Below are 22,602 nucleotides of genomic sequence, written 5' to 3' on the forward strand. Positions count from 1 at the left end.
GCTATGGCTCGGTTAAAAAAGAAACGAGCAAAAAAACTCACCTAGGCAATTCGTCGAACACTTGCGGTGCGGTGGTGATGCACTGGCCAGCCGCCGTCATTTCGGACAAACCGGTGGGTGGCGAAGCGTGAAAATGACCTGCAGCGGCGCGGAATCAAGGCCTGGAGCGGCGCCCGCCAAAGAGGAAGAAAAAACGAATCAATCCGACGAATCGGTTATGGCGAGGCGGTGGCGTTTCACCTGATTCCGGCGACGGTGGACGAACGGGCTTGGTTTCGGGCAGATGGGCGGCAAGGGCCAAGGGAGGCAACGCGATAGCAGCGGGGGTCGGCGAAGAGGTAGTGGTGAGGGAGAGGCCCAAGAGTTATGTTTTGTGCGGTAGCGGCGGAGTAAAAATAGGGGTGGGATAGGCGCCGGAGTATAATTTATCCTCTGCTAACGGTTAATGGGGATCGGCTAGGTGCACGTTAGAGGAGAAAAGCCGAAATTATCCTCCTCTAACGCCGGATAGGGGATCGGTTGGAGTTGCCCTAAGTAGAAAATTTGAATCATGTTACTAGAGAAATCAGTGCAGCTTTAGACCCATTGTATTACTGCTAGACGAGCAAGGTAGCAGAAGAATAAGGGGGAAATGCGTTGGAGCACCCGGGTACACACACCCCTATATGAAAATGCATTAAAAAATATTAGGAAATTTCAAAAAATTCTAAATTTTTGGGATATGAAACATGAGCGCCCATGGTACACCTGTGTTCATTTTTGTGGGGAATGGGTGCCTGTGGTATCCGCGGCACAGGAATTATGGTTGGACATACGTTACATCTAGTTATTTTCCACGCATATGAATTTTTTGTCTTCTTTCCTAATATGTCTTTTAATTCTATATTCATATAGGGTTGTGTGGCACTCGAGAGTCACAAATCCTCTTCCAAGAATCAGGGTACTACTGTAGTAGGACTATGAAATATGGCGTGTAGTCCATTTGGTCCGGCAGCGGCATCCACCGTCCCCGACACCATATGCTAGCAATGGATTCAGCTCAGCTCAGGCTACCTTGTGCTCTTCTCGAAATAGGCTCGCCCCGCTTTGTAGATAAAGCAAACATCCCAATACATAGTGACAAAGCAACACGTATGGCTGGCTAGGGCAACAACAAAATCATGCCCAAAGAAAGCATAAAAGAAATAAGAAAAAAGCCACCTAGTGGCAGTAGGCATATTGGCACTATGGAGAAGCGAGCCATCGCGTGGTAGTCAGCGCGCATCCAGCATGAGCCCAAGACAGACGTGGTCCCGCTATCTAGTGAGCGGGTGCCAGTGCTGCAAAAAAGCAAGGAATTAGAAGAACTAGTCAGAGGCCTGCCGTTGAAAGACCCGCTCAATCACCATTTTATTACGCGTCGTCCATAAAGTCCATGACATCGCTGCAAATATAAGCTAGGAATAGGATAGGCGGCATTTTCGCCCGGCCTGGTTAGCCCCGGCTTCAAGAAACTCCCCAAGGTCTAGGGCCTCGCAATCAGGCCCCAGAGCCTCGCGGGCGAAACTCTAGAGACACGTGCTGCAGTGCACGAGAGCAGGATGTGGTACCCGGTCTTCGGGACGCCACACAAGGGGCATAAGCCATTGCCCGGCCAGTGCCGCTTAAGCACCTCCGTCCCAGAGGGCAGGCGGTCTCACAACAGTTGCCACACAAAGATCTTGATCTTTAGGGGCAACGAGGCCTTCCACAAAGGCTTAGTCCATGGAAGAATGGGCGCACGACATAAAGCCCGATAGACCGAGCTCATAGAGAATACCTCGAAAGGGGAAATACTCCAGGACACGGTATCCGGATAATCTAATAGCATTGGCGGGAGGGTAGCCCGCAATCTAGCCGACTCTACAGTCTCTGCCTGCCCAAAAGTGCGTCGGAACACAATGTTCCAATGTCCATTCTAGACGGCCAAGGAAACCAAGGGCAACGGATCCATCCAGGCACCATACTGACAGCTCACTGTCAAGTTCTTGGCAGAATCGATGTTGGACCGTCATATGCCCGGCGTGGTCTCTCCCCAACCAACTATTTGCCATGTAACTCACGGCATCAACATTGTGCTAGAACCCACAACGCTAATTTTGCACGAGTCTGGCCACCACCTGCACAACACGGGTGAGAACAAATGTTTTCCAAGACACGTTTGTTTCACTCGATCCAGATGAACTCAAGCCAAGGCCGATGATGATCACCGAGTTGATCTCCCCCAGGCGCCGACTCCCTGCCAGCTGACGGAATCCAAGCCCACGAGGCGGTGCCACACGCAGAATTTATCGAGAGGCTAAAATATGTGGCATTCCTCCGCCATACAAAACATGGCCCCGAGCACGTCCGCGATGAGGATGAATAGTGGTGCCCCCTGCGGTGACCCGAGGGCTCAACCCTAGCCACCGGGCACCCTCTCCCTCTTCTCTAGCCCCTCGCCTCCGCAGGCAACAGTCGTCGGGCTAAGACCGCGTGGCACTGGCGGCGGCGGGGGGCGGGGGGGCTTCTCTCCCTTTTGCTTGGTTTGGCGGCACACGGGCCACGAGAACTAGCGTAGGCCCGGCCGGCATGGCGCGCGATGGCTGCGGGGCTGAGCGGTGACGGGTCTGCCAGGTGCGGTGGCTCGCACGTGCTGCATGGGGTCTCCTCTCCTCTCCGTGGGCGTGTGGGGGCGGACAGGCTATGCGTGGCGTGTGCAGATCTGAGGTGACGGCCTTAGTCGATGAACGTGCCTCCCTCTCGGTGGCGGGTGGCCGATGCGGATGCTGGGGGCAGCCCTCCTTGGCTGTTCGAGCAGCAAGATGGCGGCGGACGTGGGGCTCGGTGATGGGGCTTCCCCGGTGGCCCGATGCATCGATCCGAAGACGGTGTCCTTTGCTCTAGTTCCACACTTGCCCTGCTAGCCCAAGATGACAACGACTTCCGGGTGTTGCTGTTGCTGCAGTGTGGGGCGATGGGGGGCTTTGGATTTGGATTGTGGGTATCTCTTGGCTGGCGACGGTGGCCACGATGTCGGCAATGTTTCGGGCATTGCTACCCTTCCTGAAGGCGCGTTGTGATCCTTCCCTTGCCCTCGACCTCTGTGGCCCGGGTGAAAGCCCAAAATCTCCTGTGTTGGTACTGAAACCGACATACCTCGGGGTAGGGAGTCCCGAGTTGTGGATCTCGGATCTATGGATAACAGGGGACGAAGGAGACAGTATTTACCCAGGTTCAGGCCCTCTCGAAGAGGTAATACCCTACGTCCTGCTTGATTATATTGATGATAATGTATCGAGTACAGCTGTACAGGCGTGATCTACCTCAAGATTGTAAGTAATGTTCTAACCCTAAGGCTAGGTGGTTGCAATTGTGATCCTCCCCCTATGGACAAGACCTCCCAGTTTATATAGACACTGGGGGTACCTAGGATTACACATGGTCGGTTGTCAATCTAGGGTTACATGCGCTGCCAAGCTGTTGCATGTCTTGGAGTACACTTCAAGTCTTTGGTAGAATCCTTCTTCATTACGCTGAGATATGAGGCTTTTGGAGTCCTTCTAGAGAAATGGTGGGGCTCATGGACTGTGGGTCGACTAGGTCGGTACCCCCTAGTCCAGGACACCGTCAGTAGCCCCCGAACTGGTCTTCAATGCCAAGGATAACATCAGACACGTGATTTCGGCTCCAGAGTCTTCGGCTTGACAGGTTAATTCCTTCAAATAATTTCGGTATGAGATCCTCTCCCGCCAACAGGCTCTAACCAGATTAATTCCCAAAGGGAACAACTCTTCAACCATGTGTTAGCCAATCCCCCTAGCATCCGAGGACGCGAGCTAACTTAGCCTCGAAGGCCATCCACCTAGGTGTGAATGGTGCCCGTAGCTTGACAACTTTTTCTGAAGCATCACTTCTTATAGCAAAGTGGGTCGGTAACTCCTTGCTCGATTCGCGGCCCGAGGCGATTTTTCATTGGCACGTCTTATCAAAACAGAGATCGTCCTCGTATTTTGGGGTATCATCAAGATTTTGTTTCACCCCACGCGCATAATGGCGTTTCTGTATTGAGGCATTGCGATTTTAACGGCGTAGTAAGGGGACTCTTGGCCTTTCACAGGCCTATAAGAGTGAAAAGGGAGCCCTTGACAATCCACGCTTCCATTCGTCCCTTGCCTACTGCCTCCTGAGCTCCAGCGCCCAGATCCAATCCTCAATCCACTCGCCTCTCTCACGTCCACAGCTTCCCTTTCCGGCCATGGCCGACGCCACCTTGAAGGGGCACCGGGCTGGCTCCACCGTCATGGATGGCACCATCCTGGAGCTGCGGAGTGCGCGGTACATCCCCACCAACGTTCCGACCCGGCCACCGGAGAAGGACCAGCGAGCACCCACCCCCAAGCCGTGGGAGAGGGTCGTTTTCGTTCCCCACCTCATCGGAGGTATGGGGTTCCCGTTGCACCCCTTTGTGCACGGGACCCTCTACTATTATGGGCTGGATTTCCACCATCTGGCCCCAAACTCCATCCTCCACCTCGCATCCTTCTTAATCGTTTGCGAGGCCTTCCTCCGCGTCGAGCCTTACTTCGGGCTGTGGCTGAAAACCTTCGGCATTAAGCCGAAGTCCAGTGGCTACAAGATCGTGGAGTGCGGGTGGCCATGATCAACAACAACCAGAAGGCCACCTGGTTCAAAGGAACCTTTGTCGAAACCATCAAGGAGTGGTAACGTGACTGGTTCTACGTCATCGAGCCAGTCGCCGGTGGTAAGGCCGAAGTCCCAGCCTTCTTGGCTGACCCTTCGAGGAGGCTGGTTTCCTGGAAGAGGAAGGGTATCGACTGGGGCAACTTCGATGACGTGACCTTGTTGCAGCAGAAGATCCAGTTTCTGGCAGACAAGAAGATCAAGCTGACGTCATGCTCCATCGCTGCATCTTGCCACTCCAACTTCGGGTGAGTCCGATGTGGGCTCACAAGTCCGCAGACAAGCCGCCCATGAAGTATTTTTTCGCACATCCCTATCTGGGATGTGGACGACGCTTTTCAGGCCGTCCGCAAACAATTAAACTTTGATTTGTTTAGATCCCCCCCCCCCCAGCAGCTGGTTCCGTAAGATGAATAGGGTGAGATTATCAAGGTCAGGTAAACACTAGATAATGCCCCGCGCGTTGCTGCGGGAACTCTTAGTCCTATGAATGTGATAATACATAAATTGAATAATTTTGTTTGCACAGTAGATATATGATCTTAGGAGGATTCGCTTAGGTAGCTGGAACGTAGGGTCTCTGACAGGGAAGCTTCGGGAGCTAGTTGATGCAGCGGTGAGGAGAGGTGTTGATATCCTTTGCGTCCAAGAAACCAAATGGAGAGGACAGAAGGCGAAGGAGGTGGAGGATACCGGCTTCAAGCTGTGGTACACAGGGACGGCTGCAAACAGAAATGGCGTAGGCATCTTGATCAACAAGAGCCTCAAGTATGGAGTGGTAGACGTCAAGAGACGTGGGGACCGGATTATCCTGGTCAAGCTGGTAGTTGAGGACTTGGTTCTCAATGTTATCAGCGCGTATGCCCCGCAAGTAGGCCACACTGAGAACACCAAGAGGGAGTTCTGGGAAGGCCTGGAAGACATGGTTAGGAGTGTACCGATTGGTGAGAAGCTCTTCATAGGAGGAGACCTCAATGGCCACGTGGGTACATCTAACACAGGTTTTGAAGGGGCACACGGGGGCTTTGGCTATGGCATCAGGAATCAAGAAGGAGAAGATGTCTTAAGCTTTGCTCTAGCCTACAACATGATTGTAGCTAACACCCTCTTTAGAAAGAGAGAATCACATCTGGTGACTTTTAGTAGTGGCCAACACTCTAGCCAGATTGATTTCATCCTCTCGAGAAGAGAAGATAGGCGTGCGTGCCTAGACTGTAAGGTGATACCTGGAGAGAGTGTTGTACCCCAGCATAAGCCGGTGGTTGCTGACTTCCGCTTTCGGATTCGTGTCCAGCGGGATAAGCGTGCCAAAGTCGCTAGAACGAAGTGGTGGAAGCTCAAGGGGGAGGTAGCTCTAGCGTTCAAGGAAAGGGTCATTAAGGAGGGCCCTTGGGAGGAAGGAGGAGATGCGAACAATGTGTGGACGAAGATGGCGACTTGCATTCGTAAGGTGGCCTCGGAGGAGCTTGGAGTGTCCAGGGGAAGGAGAAGCGAAGATAAGGATACCTGGTGGTGGAATGATGATGTCCAGAAGGCGATTAAAGAGAAGAAAGATTGCTTCAAACGCCTATACCTGGATAGGAGTCCAGACAACATAGAGAAGTACAAGATGGCGAAGAAGGCCGCAAAGTGAGCTGTTGGTGAAGCAAGGGGTCGGGCATATGAGGACCTCTACCAACGGTTAGGCACGAAGGAAGGTGAAAGGGACATCTATAAGATGGCCAAACGAGGGATATTGGCCAAGTCAAATGCATCAAGGACGGAGCAGGCCAACTCTTGGTGAAGGACGAGGAGATTAAGCATAGATGGCGGGAGTACTTCGACAAGCTGTTCAATAGGGAGAATGAGAGTTCTACCATTGAACTGGACGACTCCTTTGATGAGACCAGCATGCGTTTTGTGCGGCGAATCCAGGAGTCTGAGGTCAAGGAGGCTTTAAAAAGGATGAAAGGAGGCAAGGCGATGGGCCCTGATTGTATCCCCATTGAGGTGTGGAAAGGTCTCGGGGACATAGCGATAGTATGGCTAACCAAGCTTTTCAACCTCATTTTTCGGGCAAACAAGATGCCAGAAGAATGGAGACGGAGTATATTAGTACCAATCTTCAAGAACAAGGGGGATGTTCAGAGTTGTACTAATTACCGTGGAATTAAGCTGATGAGCCATACAATGAAGCTATGGGAGAGAGTCATTGAGCACCGCTTAAGAAGAATGACAAGCGTGACCAAAAATCAGTTTGGTTTCATGCCTGGGAGGTCGACCATGGAAGCCATTTTCTTGGTACGACAACTTATGGAGAGATATAGGGAGCAAAAGAAGGACTTGCATATGGTGTTCATTGACTTGGAGAAGGCCTATGATAAGATACCGCAGAATGTCATGTGGTGGGCCTTGGAGAAACACAAAGTCCCAGCAAAGTACATTACCCTCATCAAGGACATGTACGATAATGTTGTGACAAGTGTTCGAACAAGTGATGTCGACACTGATGACTTCCCGATTAAGATAGGACTGCATCAGGGGTCATCTTTGAGCCCTTATCTTTTCTGCATTGGTGATGGATGAGGTCACAAGGGATATACAAGGAGATATCCCATGGTGTATGCTCTTTGCGGATGATGTGGTGCTAGTTGACGATAGTCGGACGGGGGTAAATAGGAAGTTAGAGTTATGGAGACAAACCTTGGAATCGAAAGGGTTTAGGCTTAGTAGAACTAAAACCGAGTACATGATGTGCGGTTTCAGTACTACTAGGTGTGAGGAGGAGGTTAGCCTTGATGGCCAGGTGGTACCTCAGAAGGACACCTTTTGGTATTTGGGGTCAATGCTGCAAGAGGATGGGGGTATTGATGAAGATGTGAACCATCGAATCAAAGCCGGATGGATGAAGTGGCGCCGAGCTTCTGGCATTCTCTGTGACAAGAGAGTGCCACAAAAGCTAAAAGGCAAGTTCTACAGGACGGCGGTTCGACCCGCAATGTTGTATGGCGCTGAGTGTTGGCCGACTAAAAGGCGACATGTTCAACAGTTAGGTGTGGCGGAGATGCGTATGTTGAGATGGATGTGTGGCCACACGAGGAAGGATCGAGTCCGGAATGATGATATACGAGATAGAGTTGGGGTAGCACCAATTGAAGAGAAGCTTGTCCAACATCGTCTGAGATGGTTTGGGCATATTCAGCGCAGGCCTCCAGAAGCTCTGGTGCATAGTGGACGGCTAAAGCGTGCGGAGAATGTCAAGAGAGGGCGGGGTAGACCGAATTTGACATGGGAGGAGTCCGTTAAGAGAGACCTGAAGGATTGGAGTATCACCAAAGAGCTAGCTATGGACAGGGGTGCGTGGAAGCTTGCTATCCATGTGCCAGAGCCATGAGTTGGTTGCGAGATCTTATGGTTTTCACCTCTAGCCTACCCCAACTTGTTTGGGACTAAAGGCTTTGTTGTTGTTGTTGTTGTTGTAGTAGTAGATATATGATCTTAAGATGAAATAGCTGAAATGAACACAATTCTTGGAGTATAATTATAAAGATAGCAGAATGTGTATTATGTGATGTTTTTATTAAATATAGTGGCATGGCATAATTATCTCATCTGATTTACATATAAACCAATGCTATATATACACATCAAGAACCGAGATTCTAAAATGGAGACAACATGAAAGGTTATCTACAAATTGTAGTTTTTGAGATACTTATTGTGTATTGTTTGTGACTCTTGTTGTAAATCAATCTTCTGCATTTTAGTATATAAGTCCTACAATATATAGCCAGGTAGGTGTTACATAAGCAAATGCCAGCAAGTGTAGACATAGGTGTTACAACAGATAATTGTATCTACTCATCAACATAATATGAGATAACAAATGGTAGAAACGATGCTTAGGAAGCATCAATAGTAGGAGGTCCTTGTCTTTGTAAATCAAAGAACATCTACAATAATGTATAACTGACCATTAATGAGATCTCTGTACTTGCTCTGTCAAAGTGCAATAAGGGATATGTTCTGGGGCAAAGCTAATGCAAATAGTAGCGGCCAATACTTGGAAGGAAGGGATGATAGTGCCCTCATACTTAGTCATGCAAATGATAATATGTAAGCTATTAAAAAATATTGGAATGAGCTAATGAATCTGGGACTATGCAAGCTATACAAAATTCAAATGGCATACTGAGATTGGACACAAAACAGTACAATTGTGCCTGTAGAGGATAAGTAGAGAAGATGGCATTTCACAATTGAGAGATCCAATTTATATTGCAATTAAAAGAAGAAAGAAGAAGGTGCCTGCAAGATACGATGATCTAAGTGAGCAACATATCAATCACTTGCTACTTGAGCAGGAAGCATTAATAAAATCAGCAAGGGCGCCTTCAAAATTTTTTAAAGTCAAGTGGAAATAGGTTATAGGACCACCTTCACTATCAAATCCTTAATAGAGAAAACTAATTTGCACTCCTAGTTCCAATCCACAAAGCTTGTGTGGAGACATTTGGTAAGAACCTCCCTACAAAGCAACATGAGTACTATATTAGATAGCACAATTTGATAGCAATCCAAAAGAACAACCAATTGCCATGCATCATTGGGATAACAAATAATACAAACAATCATTCATTTATGTGCCTGGCCACAAAACAATCAGCAAACCATGTAGGATAACCTCACAGTTAGTACGATAGTAGAGAAGGATTATGAATGGAGCCATGGAGGAACCAGAAACAACCTGACATGAATCGGATGGCGTGAGCGTGGGAGGCACATAAGGAACTCCAAATTTCGCCCAATACTTAATAACTTGTAGGAACTCCAAATTTCGCCAATACTATAACTTGTATGAGAGGAAACATACATGCAGGAAGCGAAATTAACAGCCCCTCGAGGTAAATTTTAGATATTTAATTAGGGATTAAGGTAAACGATTAGTTACCGGCTCGTAGGCGAGGTCAACGGCGCCATCGAAGGAAAGGTCTTCCCGGACGACACCAAGATACGTGTCGGTGGATGATGAATTACTGCCCAACTCCATGGGGCGGATGGAGTACAACTGGGCCCCAAGACAGCCAGATTCTGGCCTGAGCGGTGGATCGGCGATGACTGCACGTTCTGCAACACGGCGTCGTTCAAGTTAACGGCGTTCCAGACGGGGCCGCGGCTGTTCCCAGGCAAGGGCTCAACGTACCTGCAGATGAAGATGGTGCTGCCATCCTGTGCAGGTTCTTCAGGTTTGGGCTTGTGGAGGGCCACTTCGTCAAGTAACCATGTTGACCATCCTCTCCATGGCGCAGGGCCTCAAGGTCTGCATCTCCAGGTTGTGTTTGTTTGGTGGAAGGATGGAGATAATCTGCCGTAGAAGATAAAGAGATCCATGAAAAATCAATTGGCAGGAGAGTTTATTGGGGAGATGATGACCTACCGTGGAAGATAAAGAGAGCCACGGCAAATCAATTAGTGGGAGAGTAAATTAGGGAGAGATAGGGACACCAAAACGCTGGGACTAAATTATGGTTGGCCGCGTGGAGCAAGGAGTAAGTAATCAATCGGTGATTATCATAAAAGAAAACTAAATATTTTTCTGAGCTGGCAAATACGTGGATGGTCTGCATGTGGTGAGACCTGAAGAGGTCAGCTATGTGGGACTGCATGAGGTGTCACGTAACTGGATGCTGATGTGTCTATGCTGCATGTTGAGATAAACCAAGTAGTGGGGGTGAACTTCTTAAGTACTCCTCTGTAAACTAATATAAGAGCGTTTAGATCACTAAAGTAGTGTTCTAAATGCTCTTATATTAGTTTACGGAGGGAGTATATAGGATGTGTATACGTCAGTCCAAATTACCTATAATCCAGCTTAGTTGTGTAAAATGACATAATTTCCGCACGTCATTAGTGTCCGTTTTTTGTAGTGTTTAGGACGGGGATGGTAACTTTTGCTGGAGTACATAGTTGAAAAATTGAATGCTTTATCAGTTATTTTACTTTGATATATACTTAGGTCTTATTATTATTTTTCATTATGTTTATACAGTTCTTGGAACTGCTTTAGCATACAACATGGTGCTTGATCTTCCTTTCTGGGCTGGTGTACTGATTTGTGCAGCAACTGTTATACTGCTTCTCGGATTACAAAGCTATGGGGTAAGACATTTCATCCCGCTATAAAACAGAAGGGAAAAATATTTTTGGAACTTGCAGTAACCAAAATCTCGTCCCTTTCATAAGTATAACAGTAATAACTGAGAAAGTTTTGCTGTGAGAAATCATCAGAGACCTTGATCTCTGTTTATACACAGCTGTACATGGAATAGATACAAAGGTTGTTAGGGTTACAAAGGATGTGCTAGATCCACTTTGGACTATTTAGTACCAGGAGCTGAAATTTCGTAGATGAGACACTTACGAGCTGGGATTTCCCATTAGCCTTTATATCATAGAAAAAACTAATAAATAATTTTTTTGATGGTTATCTTCACTAATGGCCCACCCTGGCCCATTGTGCTAGATCCTTCACTGCTTGCAAGAGACTTCCTATGTAACAATACCTAAGATAGCAAGAACACATTCATTGTTTCGTATATATGATGTTAATAAATGCAGTGATATTTATAAAGTCCCTTTTCTCTTAAGGTCCGGAAATTGGAGTTCATGATTGCAGTGTTTATGCTCATCATGGCCTCTTGCTTCTTTATAGAGCTGAGCCATGTCAATCCTCCAATGAATGAGTTAATTGAAGGGTTATTTATCCCAAGACTTAAAGGACACTATGCTATCTCAGATGCAGTCGCACTGATCAGTGCCCTTGTTGTACCGTAAGTATGGCACATATTTGTTGCTTCGTTGGTCATCAACATGAACACTGTATTCTTATGGAAATATAAATAAGAACATGTATTTGCAATATTTATTCCTGATAGACATTCTATGTTTGCGAATTGCATGCTGATAATAAATTAAGGGCACATGAGAAACTAGTCGATTTGGTATTTATGGTTACAAATCAGCTATTCAGTTGTACATCATTGTTTCCGGCTACATAAATATTCTCGTTCACTCTTGCACCTATTAACAAGACTATCCACTAAGGTTATTTTATACTCTTGGATGATGGATGAGGTCACAAGGGATATACAAGGAGATATCCCATGGTGTATGCTCTTTGCGGATGATGTGGTGCTAGTTGACGATAGTCGGACGGGGGTAAATAGGAAGTTAGAGTTATGGAGACAAACCTTGGAATCGAAAGGGTTTAGGCTTAGTAGAACTAAGACCGAGTACATGATGTGCGGTTTCAGTACTACCAGGTGTGAGGAGGAGGAGGTTAGCCTTGATGGCCAGGTGGTACCTCGGAAGGACACCTTTCGGTATGTGGGGTCAATGTTGCAGGAGGATGGGGGTATTGATGAAGATGTGAACCATCGAATCAAAGCCGGATGGATGAAGTGGCGCCAAGCTTCTGGCATTCTCTGTGACAAGAGAGTGCCACAAAAGCTAAAAGGCAAGTTCTACAGGACGGCGGTTCGACCCGCAATGTTGTATGGCGCGGAGTGTTGGCCGACTAAAAGGCGACATGTTCAACAGTTAGGTGTGGCGGAGATGCGTATGTTGAGATGGATGTGTGGCCACACGAGGAAGGATCGAGTCCGGAATGATGATATACGAGATAGAGTTGGGGTAGCACCAATTGAAGAGAAGCTTGTCCAACATCGTCTGAGATGGTTTGGGCATATTCAGCGCAGGCCTCCAGAAGCTCCAGCGCATAGCGGACGGCTAAAGCGTGCGGAGAATGTCAAGAGGGCGGGGTAGACCGAATTTGACATGGGAGGAGTCCGTTAAGAGAGACCTGAAGGATTGGAGTATCACCAAAGAGCTAGCTATGGACAGGGGTGCGTGGAAGCTTGCTATCCATGTGCCAGAGCCATGAGTTGGTTGCGAGATCTTATGGGTTTCACCTCTAGCCTACCCCAACTTGTTTGGGACTAAAGGCTTTGTTGTTGTTGTTGTTGTTGATGATTGGTTGAAAACTTTCAGTCCCTATTCCACAAATGAACTTTTATCACCAAAAAGCATAGGGGGTTTTGTCTAGTGTGTAAACTAAAAAGAAATAGCTTCCACTAATTTCAATTGTTTTTGAAATACTAGGCACAATCTCTTCCTACATTCTTCTCTTGTTTCATCAAGAAAATTACCATCATCCTCTGAAGCAGTTAAGGTAAATATCCAAATTTAGTATTTTTGTTCTATTTTGAATATTCTACTTAGACTTCCTTTTTCTATGTGCTTACAATACTATATGTCCCCATACACAATATAGCCCTTAAATGCAGTTGGCCATAGTGATTAATATCTTATTGCTTTCAAGAAACATGCAACATTTGAAATAGTATCTGTAGTAAACCACAAAATACTAGGCTAGCAAAGTGTACGAATCGCCAAGATTTTTGGAAATAAAAGAAGCCAAAAGGGGGGAAAAGATCTACACAAACATAAGCTAATTACACCATGCATTAAAGCTGACATGATTGTACAACATATATATAACAAGGTCATAGTATTTGCAGCTATTGCTAGATCTATGGTACCCACTTCTTTGGTTCTAGTTGCAGAAGTACCAGCAGATATAATTTTAGTAAATTTTTTGCAGGATGCATCTGTGTTCTTCTTGCTAGAGAATGCATTCGCTTTGTTTCTTGCGCTCGTCATAAATGTTGCCATTGTATCACTCTCTGGAACTATATGTGCTGATAATCTTTCACTGGATGATACGAACACATGCAGCAGTCTCACTTTAAAGTCAGCATCCGTACTATTCAAGGTTAATATTTCCCCAAACATAATTGGGAGGTCATTCGCCTTACATTTCAGAAGTATAATACTCCCTCCGATCCATAATAAGTGTCGCAGTCTTGAACACTTGTTCAAAACTGCAACACTTATTATGGATCGGAGGGAGTAGGATTCACCATAAAGAATAGACCATACATATTATGTACATAAAAATTCATAGAAGTAAATTATCATGTATACTCTCAGTTGAAATCATTTTTATTTTATAGAATATTTTGGGACGGTCAAGATCAATTTTTTATGGTTTGGCATTATTAGCTTCTGGACAAAGCTGTGCAGTGGTTACCACCTACTCTGGGCAATACATTATGCAGGTAAAGTTGTAACATTGTTAACATTTTATTGGACTCACAAATTCGTGTTGTGCACGTTTAATTTATATTACATAATACAATGTTATTCTAAAATTGAACTTATTATAAGGGAGTAAAGGGGAAAACTTATATGCCAGCACTAATTCTCGCAGACTAGAAATTTTATTACCATACATGCTAAAGGGGAAAACTTATATAAGTCACATTACTAACATACTTACGGGAAATACAATGGTGCACATGGTTCCACGCGCACCCATTATTAATAGTAAAATCTAAAAATAAAAAAAATCAGACAATTCAAAAAATTTAGCTAATCAAACTTAGTTGACGGTTCTATTCATATATGAAGTTTTGCAAGGAAATGACACACGTCGTATTCTTAGCGAAGAAAATGAAATCTGATCTCCAAATTACTTCAAACATAGTCCTTTTTATAGCACCGATATTATTATTATTTTTGCCTAGAATACCACGGATGTCATTTCTTCATGAAACTTCACATGTGAGTAGAACAATCGATCATGTATGTTACAAAAAAAAACAACAGAATAGTCTATTTTTTCTGATTTTACTATTCATAATAGGCGCACATGGAGCATGTTCCAAAAATCCATGTCCCATGCTTGCTCATTATTAAATTACATTTTCCATTTTTTATATTAAAAAATCATCTATTAAATATTTCAAAATTTAGAATAACGTTCAAGCCCTAGTTTTGCATTAAAAGTACATACAGTGTTTTTTGTACATGATTCCCTCGCCCAATGCCCCTCGGTATAATTTATCTAACATGAACATTCACAGGGATTCTCAGGGATGAGGGTATTCATCATATACCTTTTTGCTCCTTGTCTCACCATGGTGCCTACTTTGATAATTTGCGGCATTGGTGGTGCTTTACGAGTTCGTCAACTTATCAATATAGCAGCGGTCACCTTTCCATCTCAATGCACCATAAAGTAAATGAGTATACAGGCTATGCGCATGTTTAATGACGATTTATTTGTGTGCTGCAGGTCATATTGTCATTTGTGCTGCCATTTGCTCTCGTTCCTCTCCTCAAATTCAGTAGTTGTTGCTCAATGATAGGACCATACAAGAACTCAACATGGGTAAGCTCACTCATACTATGGTTATTACCATGATACATAATAACTTGTGAGGTGAGAATAACATAAAAATTGATATATATTTTAGTATTGTACAACCTAATAATTTCATAGTATTATCTCTCAACTGTCCTTCGATGAAATGGGAGAATCAACTCATCGAGGACTATTCCCTTGTGTAACATGAGAAACATTCCGAGTTTCTCCATGAGCTTACTCAAGTGTAGAGTGTGGGCCTACGTAGGCATCCTAAGATCTGAACCATCTACGCCCTGAGCAGGGAGGGGGCAGTGGCAAGGTCATCCCCCCCCCCCCCCCCCCGGCGCGCACGGGGTGTCGACATCTAACTTGCTCGATCATCAAGGTCTAGCAAGGATTATTTTGTTGCAAAGGGTAACGAAAAGTTTGTATACCCCGAAACGACATACCCCCTGTCACAATTGCACACCCCTGACGCACCGTAGCTCCCCCTTGCGGCATCAGGATTGCATCGATGAGAAGAATGCATTCAGACAAAAAGGGGATTGAAGCATGCATCATGGAGGACGAATTTCGTCGTTCAATCTACACTGATCGCCACAAGCGTACATCGCGTGCACTGAGAAGTTTTCCATTAGTTGCACCCATCTACTCATATTGATGCCACCAACCGCCTAGACACTGTCACTTGTCCTATTATTGTCGTTGGCCGCCCGCACCATGATCTATGCCAATCCGGTTCATGCCCGCGGATAGTCATGTTCCGCGCAGCCAATGGCGGATTATGTTTAGGAGGTTGGCGGCATCTAGATGATTAGATGGGTGCGAGTAACTGGAGAAAAATTCACTGAGCGCGACGTACACTTGCGGTGGTTGGTGTAGACTGAACGACGAAATTCGTCCCCCACGATGCATGGTTCGAGCTCTTTTTTGTTTGAGCGGTTTTTTCTCGGTGATGTAGCCGTGATGGCGCGAGGGTTCGAGTAGGGGAACTACGGTGCCTCAAGGATGTGAAGTTGTGATGCTTTTGGTTGCCCATTGCAACTAACCTCTGTTGGTTGCCGTTACCAACGATAAGTATATTTTTTTAACAGGGTAGTACTTTTGCATTTTTTTAATTTAGAGATATAAATCTAATATTTCTTATAAAATATATATATTTTTAAGTATTCATAGTTTGGCGGTGTGTGCTCTGTCTCCTGTTTCTATGTATAGATGCAATCATATGGTACATGGTTTTTAGTAAAATGGTCAGATGAAGTTTACCGAAAAAGGCTTTCACCCCGCTTTATATATAAAGCAAACCACCGAGCCAAACATCCAACAAGGTTCAAACATCCACACACATAGGTCTTACACACAAATAAAAGGTGAGAGGGGTTAATGCTGAGGGCACAACTCAACAAGCCCTAGAAACAAAGAACACACATAGATCCTGCAACACGAGGAGCAGGTCTAGTCAGGCTCCGGTGGAGGTGGCGGAAGTAGAGGCGCCAAGCGGAAGGCCATCGATCGAAGGTCGGGGTGTTGATGACGTCCCGGTCCTATGGGCGGCTAAGCGGCCGCCAGAGCTGCAAATAGCCACACATTTTGAAGATCGCGTCAGTCGCACGTCGCAGAGGCACTTTTTGAATAACAAGTTTGTTGCGAATGGTCCATAGCGTCCAGGCGAGGACCCTGATGCACAACCATCTAATATGGCGGTAGCGAGGGGGGGGGGTGTATCTCAGCGAGTAAGTCGGGGAAGTTGGTATTGCACCACTGTCCGCCGACCGTCTCTCGGAAGCAGGACCACAGGAACTGGGCTGTGGAGCAGGAGAAGAAAATGTGGTTTGAATCCTCCACCGTGTCGCATAGGGGACACATCCCGTCGCCGGGGCCATTGCGCTTGCGGACTTCAACCCCAGAGGGGAGGCATCCCCGGATCCACTGCCACAGGAATATCCTGATCTTGAGGGGGAGGCGAATGTCCCAAATCAGGCTAAAAGGCTCAGGGTCCAGCGAAGGGGCAATGGCCGCATAGAGAGATTTCGTGGAGAAGCGGCCAGAGGGCTCCAGACGCCAAGAGATGGAGTCCGGGGCGCCCTCAACGTCCATCGGCAGGAGAGCGATATCCTGGAGAAGGGAGTCCCACTCATCCACCTCAAGGGGGCCAAAGGGGCGCCGGAAGGCGAGACACCCTAAGTCAATAAGGGCCGTCTCGACGGAGATCCAAGGGTCAGCCGCAATGGCAAAAAGGCCTGGGAAGCGGGCGGCCAAGGGGGAGTCCCCTAGCCAGCGGTTGAACCAAAACAGGGTTGAGGACCCGGAGCCCACAGAGATGGAGGTGCCAATACGGAGCACGGGGAGAAGCTGGATCACCGCCTGCCAGAACTAGGATCTACCCGAGCGCTGGCAAAAAGCAAGAGGCTGGCCCCGAAGGTACTTATTTCAGAGGATGGTGAGCCAGAGGCCGCCCTCCTCGTTGGCGATACGCCAGAGCCAACAGGTCAGGAGAGCGATGTTCATGCGCCGAGAAGACATGATCCCAAGACCGCCCTGGTCCTTGGGTTTGCAAATGTCCGGCCAGCTCACCATATGGTACTTCTGCTTGTCTCCCTCGCCTGCCCAGAAAAACTTGGACTGGTCCTTGGCGATCTCCTGATGGAGCATCTCATGCAAGCTGTAGAAGCTCATGAGGAACCAGAGGAGGCTGGCAAGCGAGGAGTTGATGAGCATTACCCTCGTCGCCTTCGAGAGCCACCGCCCCTTCCAGGGCTCAACCCGGTGTTGCATCCGGGTCACGGTTGGGCGGAGGTCCGCCACGGTGAGTCGCGAGTCACTAATGGGTATCCCCAAATATGTCGTGGGGAAAGTACCCAGGCGGCAATTAAGCCGGTCAGCAATGCCCAGGGCCTCGTCCGGTGTGTATCCCAGAACCATCACTTCGCTTTTGTCAAAGTTGATAGTGAGCCCTGACATCTGTTGGAAGCATAGGAGGAGAAACTTCAGGTTGGCAATATCGGACGCGGAGCCCTCGACCATTATTATGGTGTCGTCGGCATATTGTAGGAGGGAAACCCCTCCCCCTCCTACTAGGTGGGGAACCACGCCGTGGATATGGCCCGCCAACTTGGCCTTGTCTAGGATGGCCGCAAGGGCGTCCACCACCATGTTAAACAAGAATGGGGAGAATGGGTCGCCTTGTCGGACCCCACAAAGCGTGGGGAAGAAGGGACCAATCTCATCGTTAATGTTAACAGCGGTCCGGCCGCAGGAGACGAGCTGCATAACTTGGGTCACCCAGCGGTCATCGAAGCCCTTGCGGATCAAAACTTCTCGAAGGAAGGGCCAATGAACCGTGTCATAGGCTTTATGGAAGTCAAGCTTCAGGAAGACCGCCCGGTGGTGTTTGGAGCGGACTTCATGAAGGACCTCGTGGAAGACCAACACCTCATCCAAAATGAATCGCCCCTGAATGAAGGCCGATTGATTGGGATGGGTGATGGTGTCAGCTAAAAGGGTCACCCTATTGGCGTACCCTTTGGCCCGGATCCGGAATATCACATTGATCACGGTGATAGGTCGGAACTGGCGGATGTCAGCTGCGTCCGGGACTTTGGGGATGAGTGTGATGACCCCATAGTTAAGCCGCCCGAGGTCCATAGTCCCCAAGAAGAATTCGTCGAAGAGAGCCAAGAAATTGAATATTAAGACTACATACATCTGCCCTCACATGTAATTCCGAATCTTGGTTGGACCATGAAACATACAGAAAGTAAGAGTAGACAAGCTCCGATGTGAATAATAGGTAGTGACAATCACAAGAAAAGTCTTATTGATGGCATACTTTGTGTTCATTTTCTTATTTGAAGGTCGAATTTAACTTTAAAGTTATGTATCTTGTGTCCATACGTCAAAACAAATCTCATTTTGCTAAACATTTGGATCTCAATCAGATGTCATGTTGCTTGTGACTACCTAAACACAAACAAGATGGCATACAAGATGCTACATATCAAAGTAGTCGTTTACCAGGAAACTAGGAATCGGTTCCAGCACATGCATTTTGTTCAACAGAGAGTAATATTTTACCCAAAAGGCTTTCGCCCCGCTTTATAAATAAAGCAAACCACCACAGCCACAAAGTATCACAGAGGTTCACCCCCCCACACACACAGAAAGTCGCACAACATAGAGTAAAGAGGGTTCTGCTGAGGGCACAACTCAACAAGCCCTGAAAACGAAAACAAAGGTTGTTACACCGCAGCTAGAAGCTAATCCGGCTCAGGTGGCGGCGCCAAGCGAAGAGCCATCGCGCGAAGGTCAGCAATGATGATGTTGATGGCGTCCCAGTCCTGGTGGCGGCTAAGCGGCCGCCAGAGCTGCAAATAACCACACATTTTGAATACTGCGTCAGTGGCACGTCGAAGAGGCACTTACTGGATGACAAGCTTATTACGCACGATCCAGAGCGTCCAAGCAAGGACCCCAATGAGCAGTCACCTAATGTGGCGGCCCGACGGGGTAGATGCCTGGACCTCGGTGAGGAGGTCCGGGAAGTTGGTGTTGCACCAACTACCCCTGACTACCTCACAGAGGCAGCTCCAGAGGAACTGGGCGGAGACGCATGAGAAGAAAATGTGATTCAAGGTTTACTCAGTCCCACTAGGGGACACATCCCATCGCCCGGGCCATTCCATTTTAACACCTCTGCGCCGGAGGGAAGCCGACAACAGATCCATTGCGATAGGAAGATCCTGATCCTGAGGGGCACACGGATAGCCAAGATCAACTTGAGGAGCGCCAGGCCTGGGGTGGGGGCGATGGCCTGGTATAGGAACTTCGTGGAGAATCGGCCCGAGGGCTCTAGGCGCTAGGATAAGCGGTCATGAGGCTGCGCCAGATTAGGCTCGTGAAGCGCAACGGCCTCCAGGAGCTCATGCCAGGCGGCAATTTCTGGGGGCCCAAATGGCCACCGGAATGCGAGACGCCCTAAGTCAATAAGGGCCATCTCGACGGAGATCCTAGACTCCACCGCAATGGAGAAGAGATCCGGGAACCAGGCAGTGAAGGGGGAGTCCCCTGTCCACCAGTCGAACCAAAACAGAGTGGTTGTCCTAGAGCCGACCGTGATGGAGGTCCCGATGCGGAGAACCGGGAGCAGCTGGATGACGGACTGCCAAAACTGGGATCCCCCTGCCCTAAGGCAGAAGGCAAGAGGTTGGCCGCACAAGTATTTGTTTCAGATGATTTGCAACCACAGACCACCCTCGCCATTCGCAATGCGCCAGAGCCACCTCATCAGGAGTGCCGGGTTCATGTGTTTGGAGGACATGATGCCGATGCCGCCTTGGTCCCTAGGTTTGCAGATGTCGGTCCAACGAACGATATGGTATTTCTGCTTATCACCATCACCGACCCGGTAAAAGCGCGCCTGGACTGAACCGATCTCATGGTGCAACATTTCGGGCAGGCTGTAGAAACTCATGATGAACAGGAAGAGGCTGGACAAGGACGAGCTGATGAGGATCGTCTGAGCCGCCTTAGACAACCATCGCCCCTGCCATGGCTCGATACGGTGCTGAAGCTTGAGCACCGAGGGCCGCAGGTCCGCCACGGAGAGCCGAGAGTCGCTAATGGGGATCCCTAGGTCAGTGGTGGGGAAAGAACCAAGCCGACAGTTGAGTCGGTTAGCAATACTCTGGCTCTCGGAGGGGGATAGCCTAAAACCATTACCTCGCTCTTATCAAAGTTTATTTTGAGACGTGACAACTGCTGGAAGCACAACAACAGAAATTTCAGGTTCAGATATCGGTCGTCGAGCCTTCCACCATGATAATGGTGTCGTCGGCATATTGGAGGAGGGAGACACCACCTCCCTCCATTAGGTGCAGGACTATGCCGTGGATGTGGCCCACGGTCTTCGCCTTATCAAGGATCGTCGCCAGGGTGTCAACCACCATGTTGAACAGAAACGGAGAGAAGGGGTCACCCTGCCTAACCCCACATAAGGTGGGGAAATAGGGCCCGATCTCCCCATTAATGTTAACCGCGGTGTGCCCAGAGGCCACCATCTGCATGACTCGGGTGACCCAACGATCGTCGAACCCTTTCCTGAGCAACACTTCCCGAAGGAAGGACCAGCTAACCGTGTTGTAGGCTTTGTGGAAGTCAATTTTCAGGAAGACTGCTTTGAGGTTTTTGGACCAGACCTCATGCAGAACTTCATGGAAGACAAGGACCCCATCCAGAATATACCGGCCTTGGATGAAGGCGGACTGGTCAGGGTGGGTGATGTGGTCAGCCAAAGGGGCCACCCTATTGGCGTACCGCTTTGCCAGAATGCGGAAGATCACATTGATCACTGTGATTGGCCGGAACTGACGAATGTCCGAGGCTCCAGGCACCTTGGGAATCAATGTGATGATCCCGTAGTTAAGGCCCACATAGAACTCCTCAAAGAGGGCCATGACCTCTGGCTTGACGGCAGTCCAGAAGGTCTGGAAGAACTTCACCGGCAGATCGTCGGGGCTAGGGGCGGACGATGGATTCATTTCGTTAATCGCCTCCCAGACTTCCTCCTCAGTGAACGGAGCCGTGAGGGCAGCATTTTCCGCGAGCAAGATGCACTGTGGACCAACCCAGAAGTCCGTAGCTAGGGCCAAGCCTCCCCTAGGGGGCGGAAAAAAGGGCTTTATAGAAGCCATCGACATGAGCACGGATCTCGGCCAGGCGCTGCAGGAGGGTTTCCCCATCCCAAAGCAAGGGGATGTTATTTCGCCTCCTACGACCATTGGCGATGACCTGGAAATAGGCCGTATTGGCGTCACCCTTGAGGACCCACTTTTGGGTCCCCTAGAGTCGCCAATACGCCTCGTCGGTGTAAATGACCGTGAGCTGATCCTCAAGGTCATAACGAAGCAACCACTCATTGGGGGCTAGTCCCACCGAGTCAGCCTGGAGGTCCAGCGCTTGGATGGAGGCGAGGAGGGCCTTCTTGCGATCCCATAGGTCCCGTCCGAGGTTTGCGCCCCAACCCTTCATAAACTGACGAGAGCGCTTGGCACAGAAGTGCCAATCATCCACCGCCGAGATGGACCGGTGAGGGGCGAGCCGGGCCTCCATCCAGCAGTCCCGAACGGCCTCAGCGAAACAACGTCTCGAAGCAAAACCTAGGCGCAGTGGGTGGGCAATCATCCTGAGAAGACAGGAGCAGAGGGACATGGTCCGAGCCAATCCGGGTGATGGCACAGAGGGAGGCAAGGGGGCAGCGATGCTCCCACTCCGGCGAGACCAAGACGCGGTCCAGAACGGAGCGGGTCGGGTTTGCTTGGCGGTTGGTCTAGGTGAATCTGGCACCAACCCTGTCTAATTCCCGCAGACCGAGCTCGGCGATGCAATCATTGAACATCTACATCCGAGGAAAGTTTACTAGATCGTTGCTCTTATCCTCCACAAAACGGAGGAGGTTGAAGTCACCACCCACTACGACCGGCAAGCACGCGGCCGGCACCTTCGTCTTGAGTTCATCAAGGAAGGACGCAGATCGGTGGTGGTTAGCGGGGCCATAGACAATGATGATATCCCACTTGAAGTTGAGAGCACGCTCGAATAACTCCATTCTGACAAAGAACTCTCCCCTATCCATACCACCCACCTCAAAGCTGGCA

General features: G+C 48.4%; 2 protein-coding genes across 5 annotated transcripts in view; one reads left to right on the forward strand and one right to left on the reverse strand.

Annotated features, from left to right (window-relative positions):
* Positions 1–22,602, forward strand: part of LOC125543931 (metal transporter Nramp4) — a 30,356-nt gene that overhangs the window by 3,362 nt on the left and 4,392 nt on the right. For 2 of the 3 annotated variants that reach the window (XM_048707434.2, XM_048707435.2), the window contains 7 exons: positions 10,730–10,839; positions 11,329–11,510; positions 12,841–12,910; positions 13,343–13,513; positions 13,755–13,859; positions 14,667–14,792; positions 14,879–14,974. In XM_048707434.2, coding sequence (XP_048563391.1) covers positions 10,730–10,839; positions 11,329–11,510; positions 12,841–12,910; positions 13,343–13,513; positions 13,755–13,859; positions 14,667–14,792; positions 14,879–14,974 — 860 coding nt within the window. The remainder of the gene's footprint in view (positions 1–10,729; positions 10,840–11,328; positions 11,511–12,840; positions 12,911–13,342; positions 13,514–13,754; positions 13,860–14,666; positions 14,793–14,878; positions 14,975–22,602) is intronic. The other variant, XM_048707437.2, reaches the window with a different exon arrangement.
* On the reverse strand, positions 918–10,204 carry LOC125543932 (uncharacterized). Of its 2 annotated transcripts, XM_087546913.1 has the most exons (6): positions 10,118–10,204; positions 9,884–10,045; positions 9,632–9,807; positions 9,428–9,526; positions 9,118–9,208; positions 8,907–8,988 (listed from the first exon to the last, which is right to left on the reverse strand). In XM_087546913.1, the coding sequence occupies exons 2-5, from the start codon at positions 9,906–9,908 to the stop codon at positions 9,134–9,136; spliced, it is 375 nt and encodes a 124-aa protein (XP_087403039.1). In that variant the 5' UTR covers positions 9,909–10,045; positions 10,118–10,204; the 3' UTR covers positions 8,907–8,988; positions 9,118–9,133. The 2 variants fall into 2 exon arrangements, with proteins under 2 accessions (XP_087403040.1, XP_087403039.1); XM_087546914.1 differs by lacking the exon at positions 8,907–8,988 and adding an exon at positions 918–1,319 and having other exon boundaries at positions 9,884–10,188.

This window comes from Triticum urartu, chromosome 3A, assembly GCF_056163025.1.
Source record: "Triticum urartu cultivar PI428250 chromosome 3A, HENAU_Tu73, whole genome shotgun sequence".
Classification (NCBI taxonomy): domain Eukaryota; kingdom Viridiplantae; phylum Streptophyta; class Magnoliopsida; order Poales; family Poaceae; genus Triticum; species Triticum urartu.

What these genes read in the sequence shown, in the direction of transcription:
- LOC125543932 (XM_087546914.1), bottom strand. Translation starts at nt 9,908, where the DNA reads ATGGCAGCACCATCTTCATCTGCAG. An exon ending in AGCACCATCTTCATCTGCAG is followed by an intron (nt 9,808 to 9,883) that starts GTACGTTGAGCC and finishes GCCGTGTTGCAG; the next exon opens with AACGTGCAGTCATCGCCGAT. An exon ending in TTGACCTCGCCTACGAGCCG is followed by an intron (nt 9,527 to 9,631) that starts GTAACTAATCGT and finishes TACAAGTTATAG; the next exon opens with TATTGGCGAAATTTGGAGTT.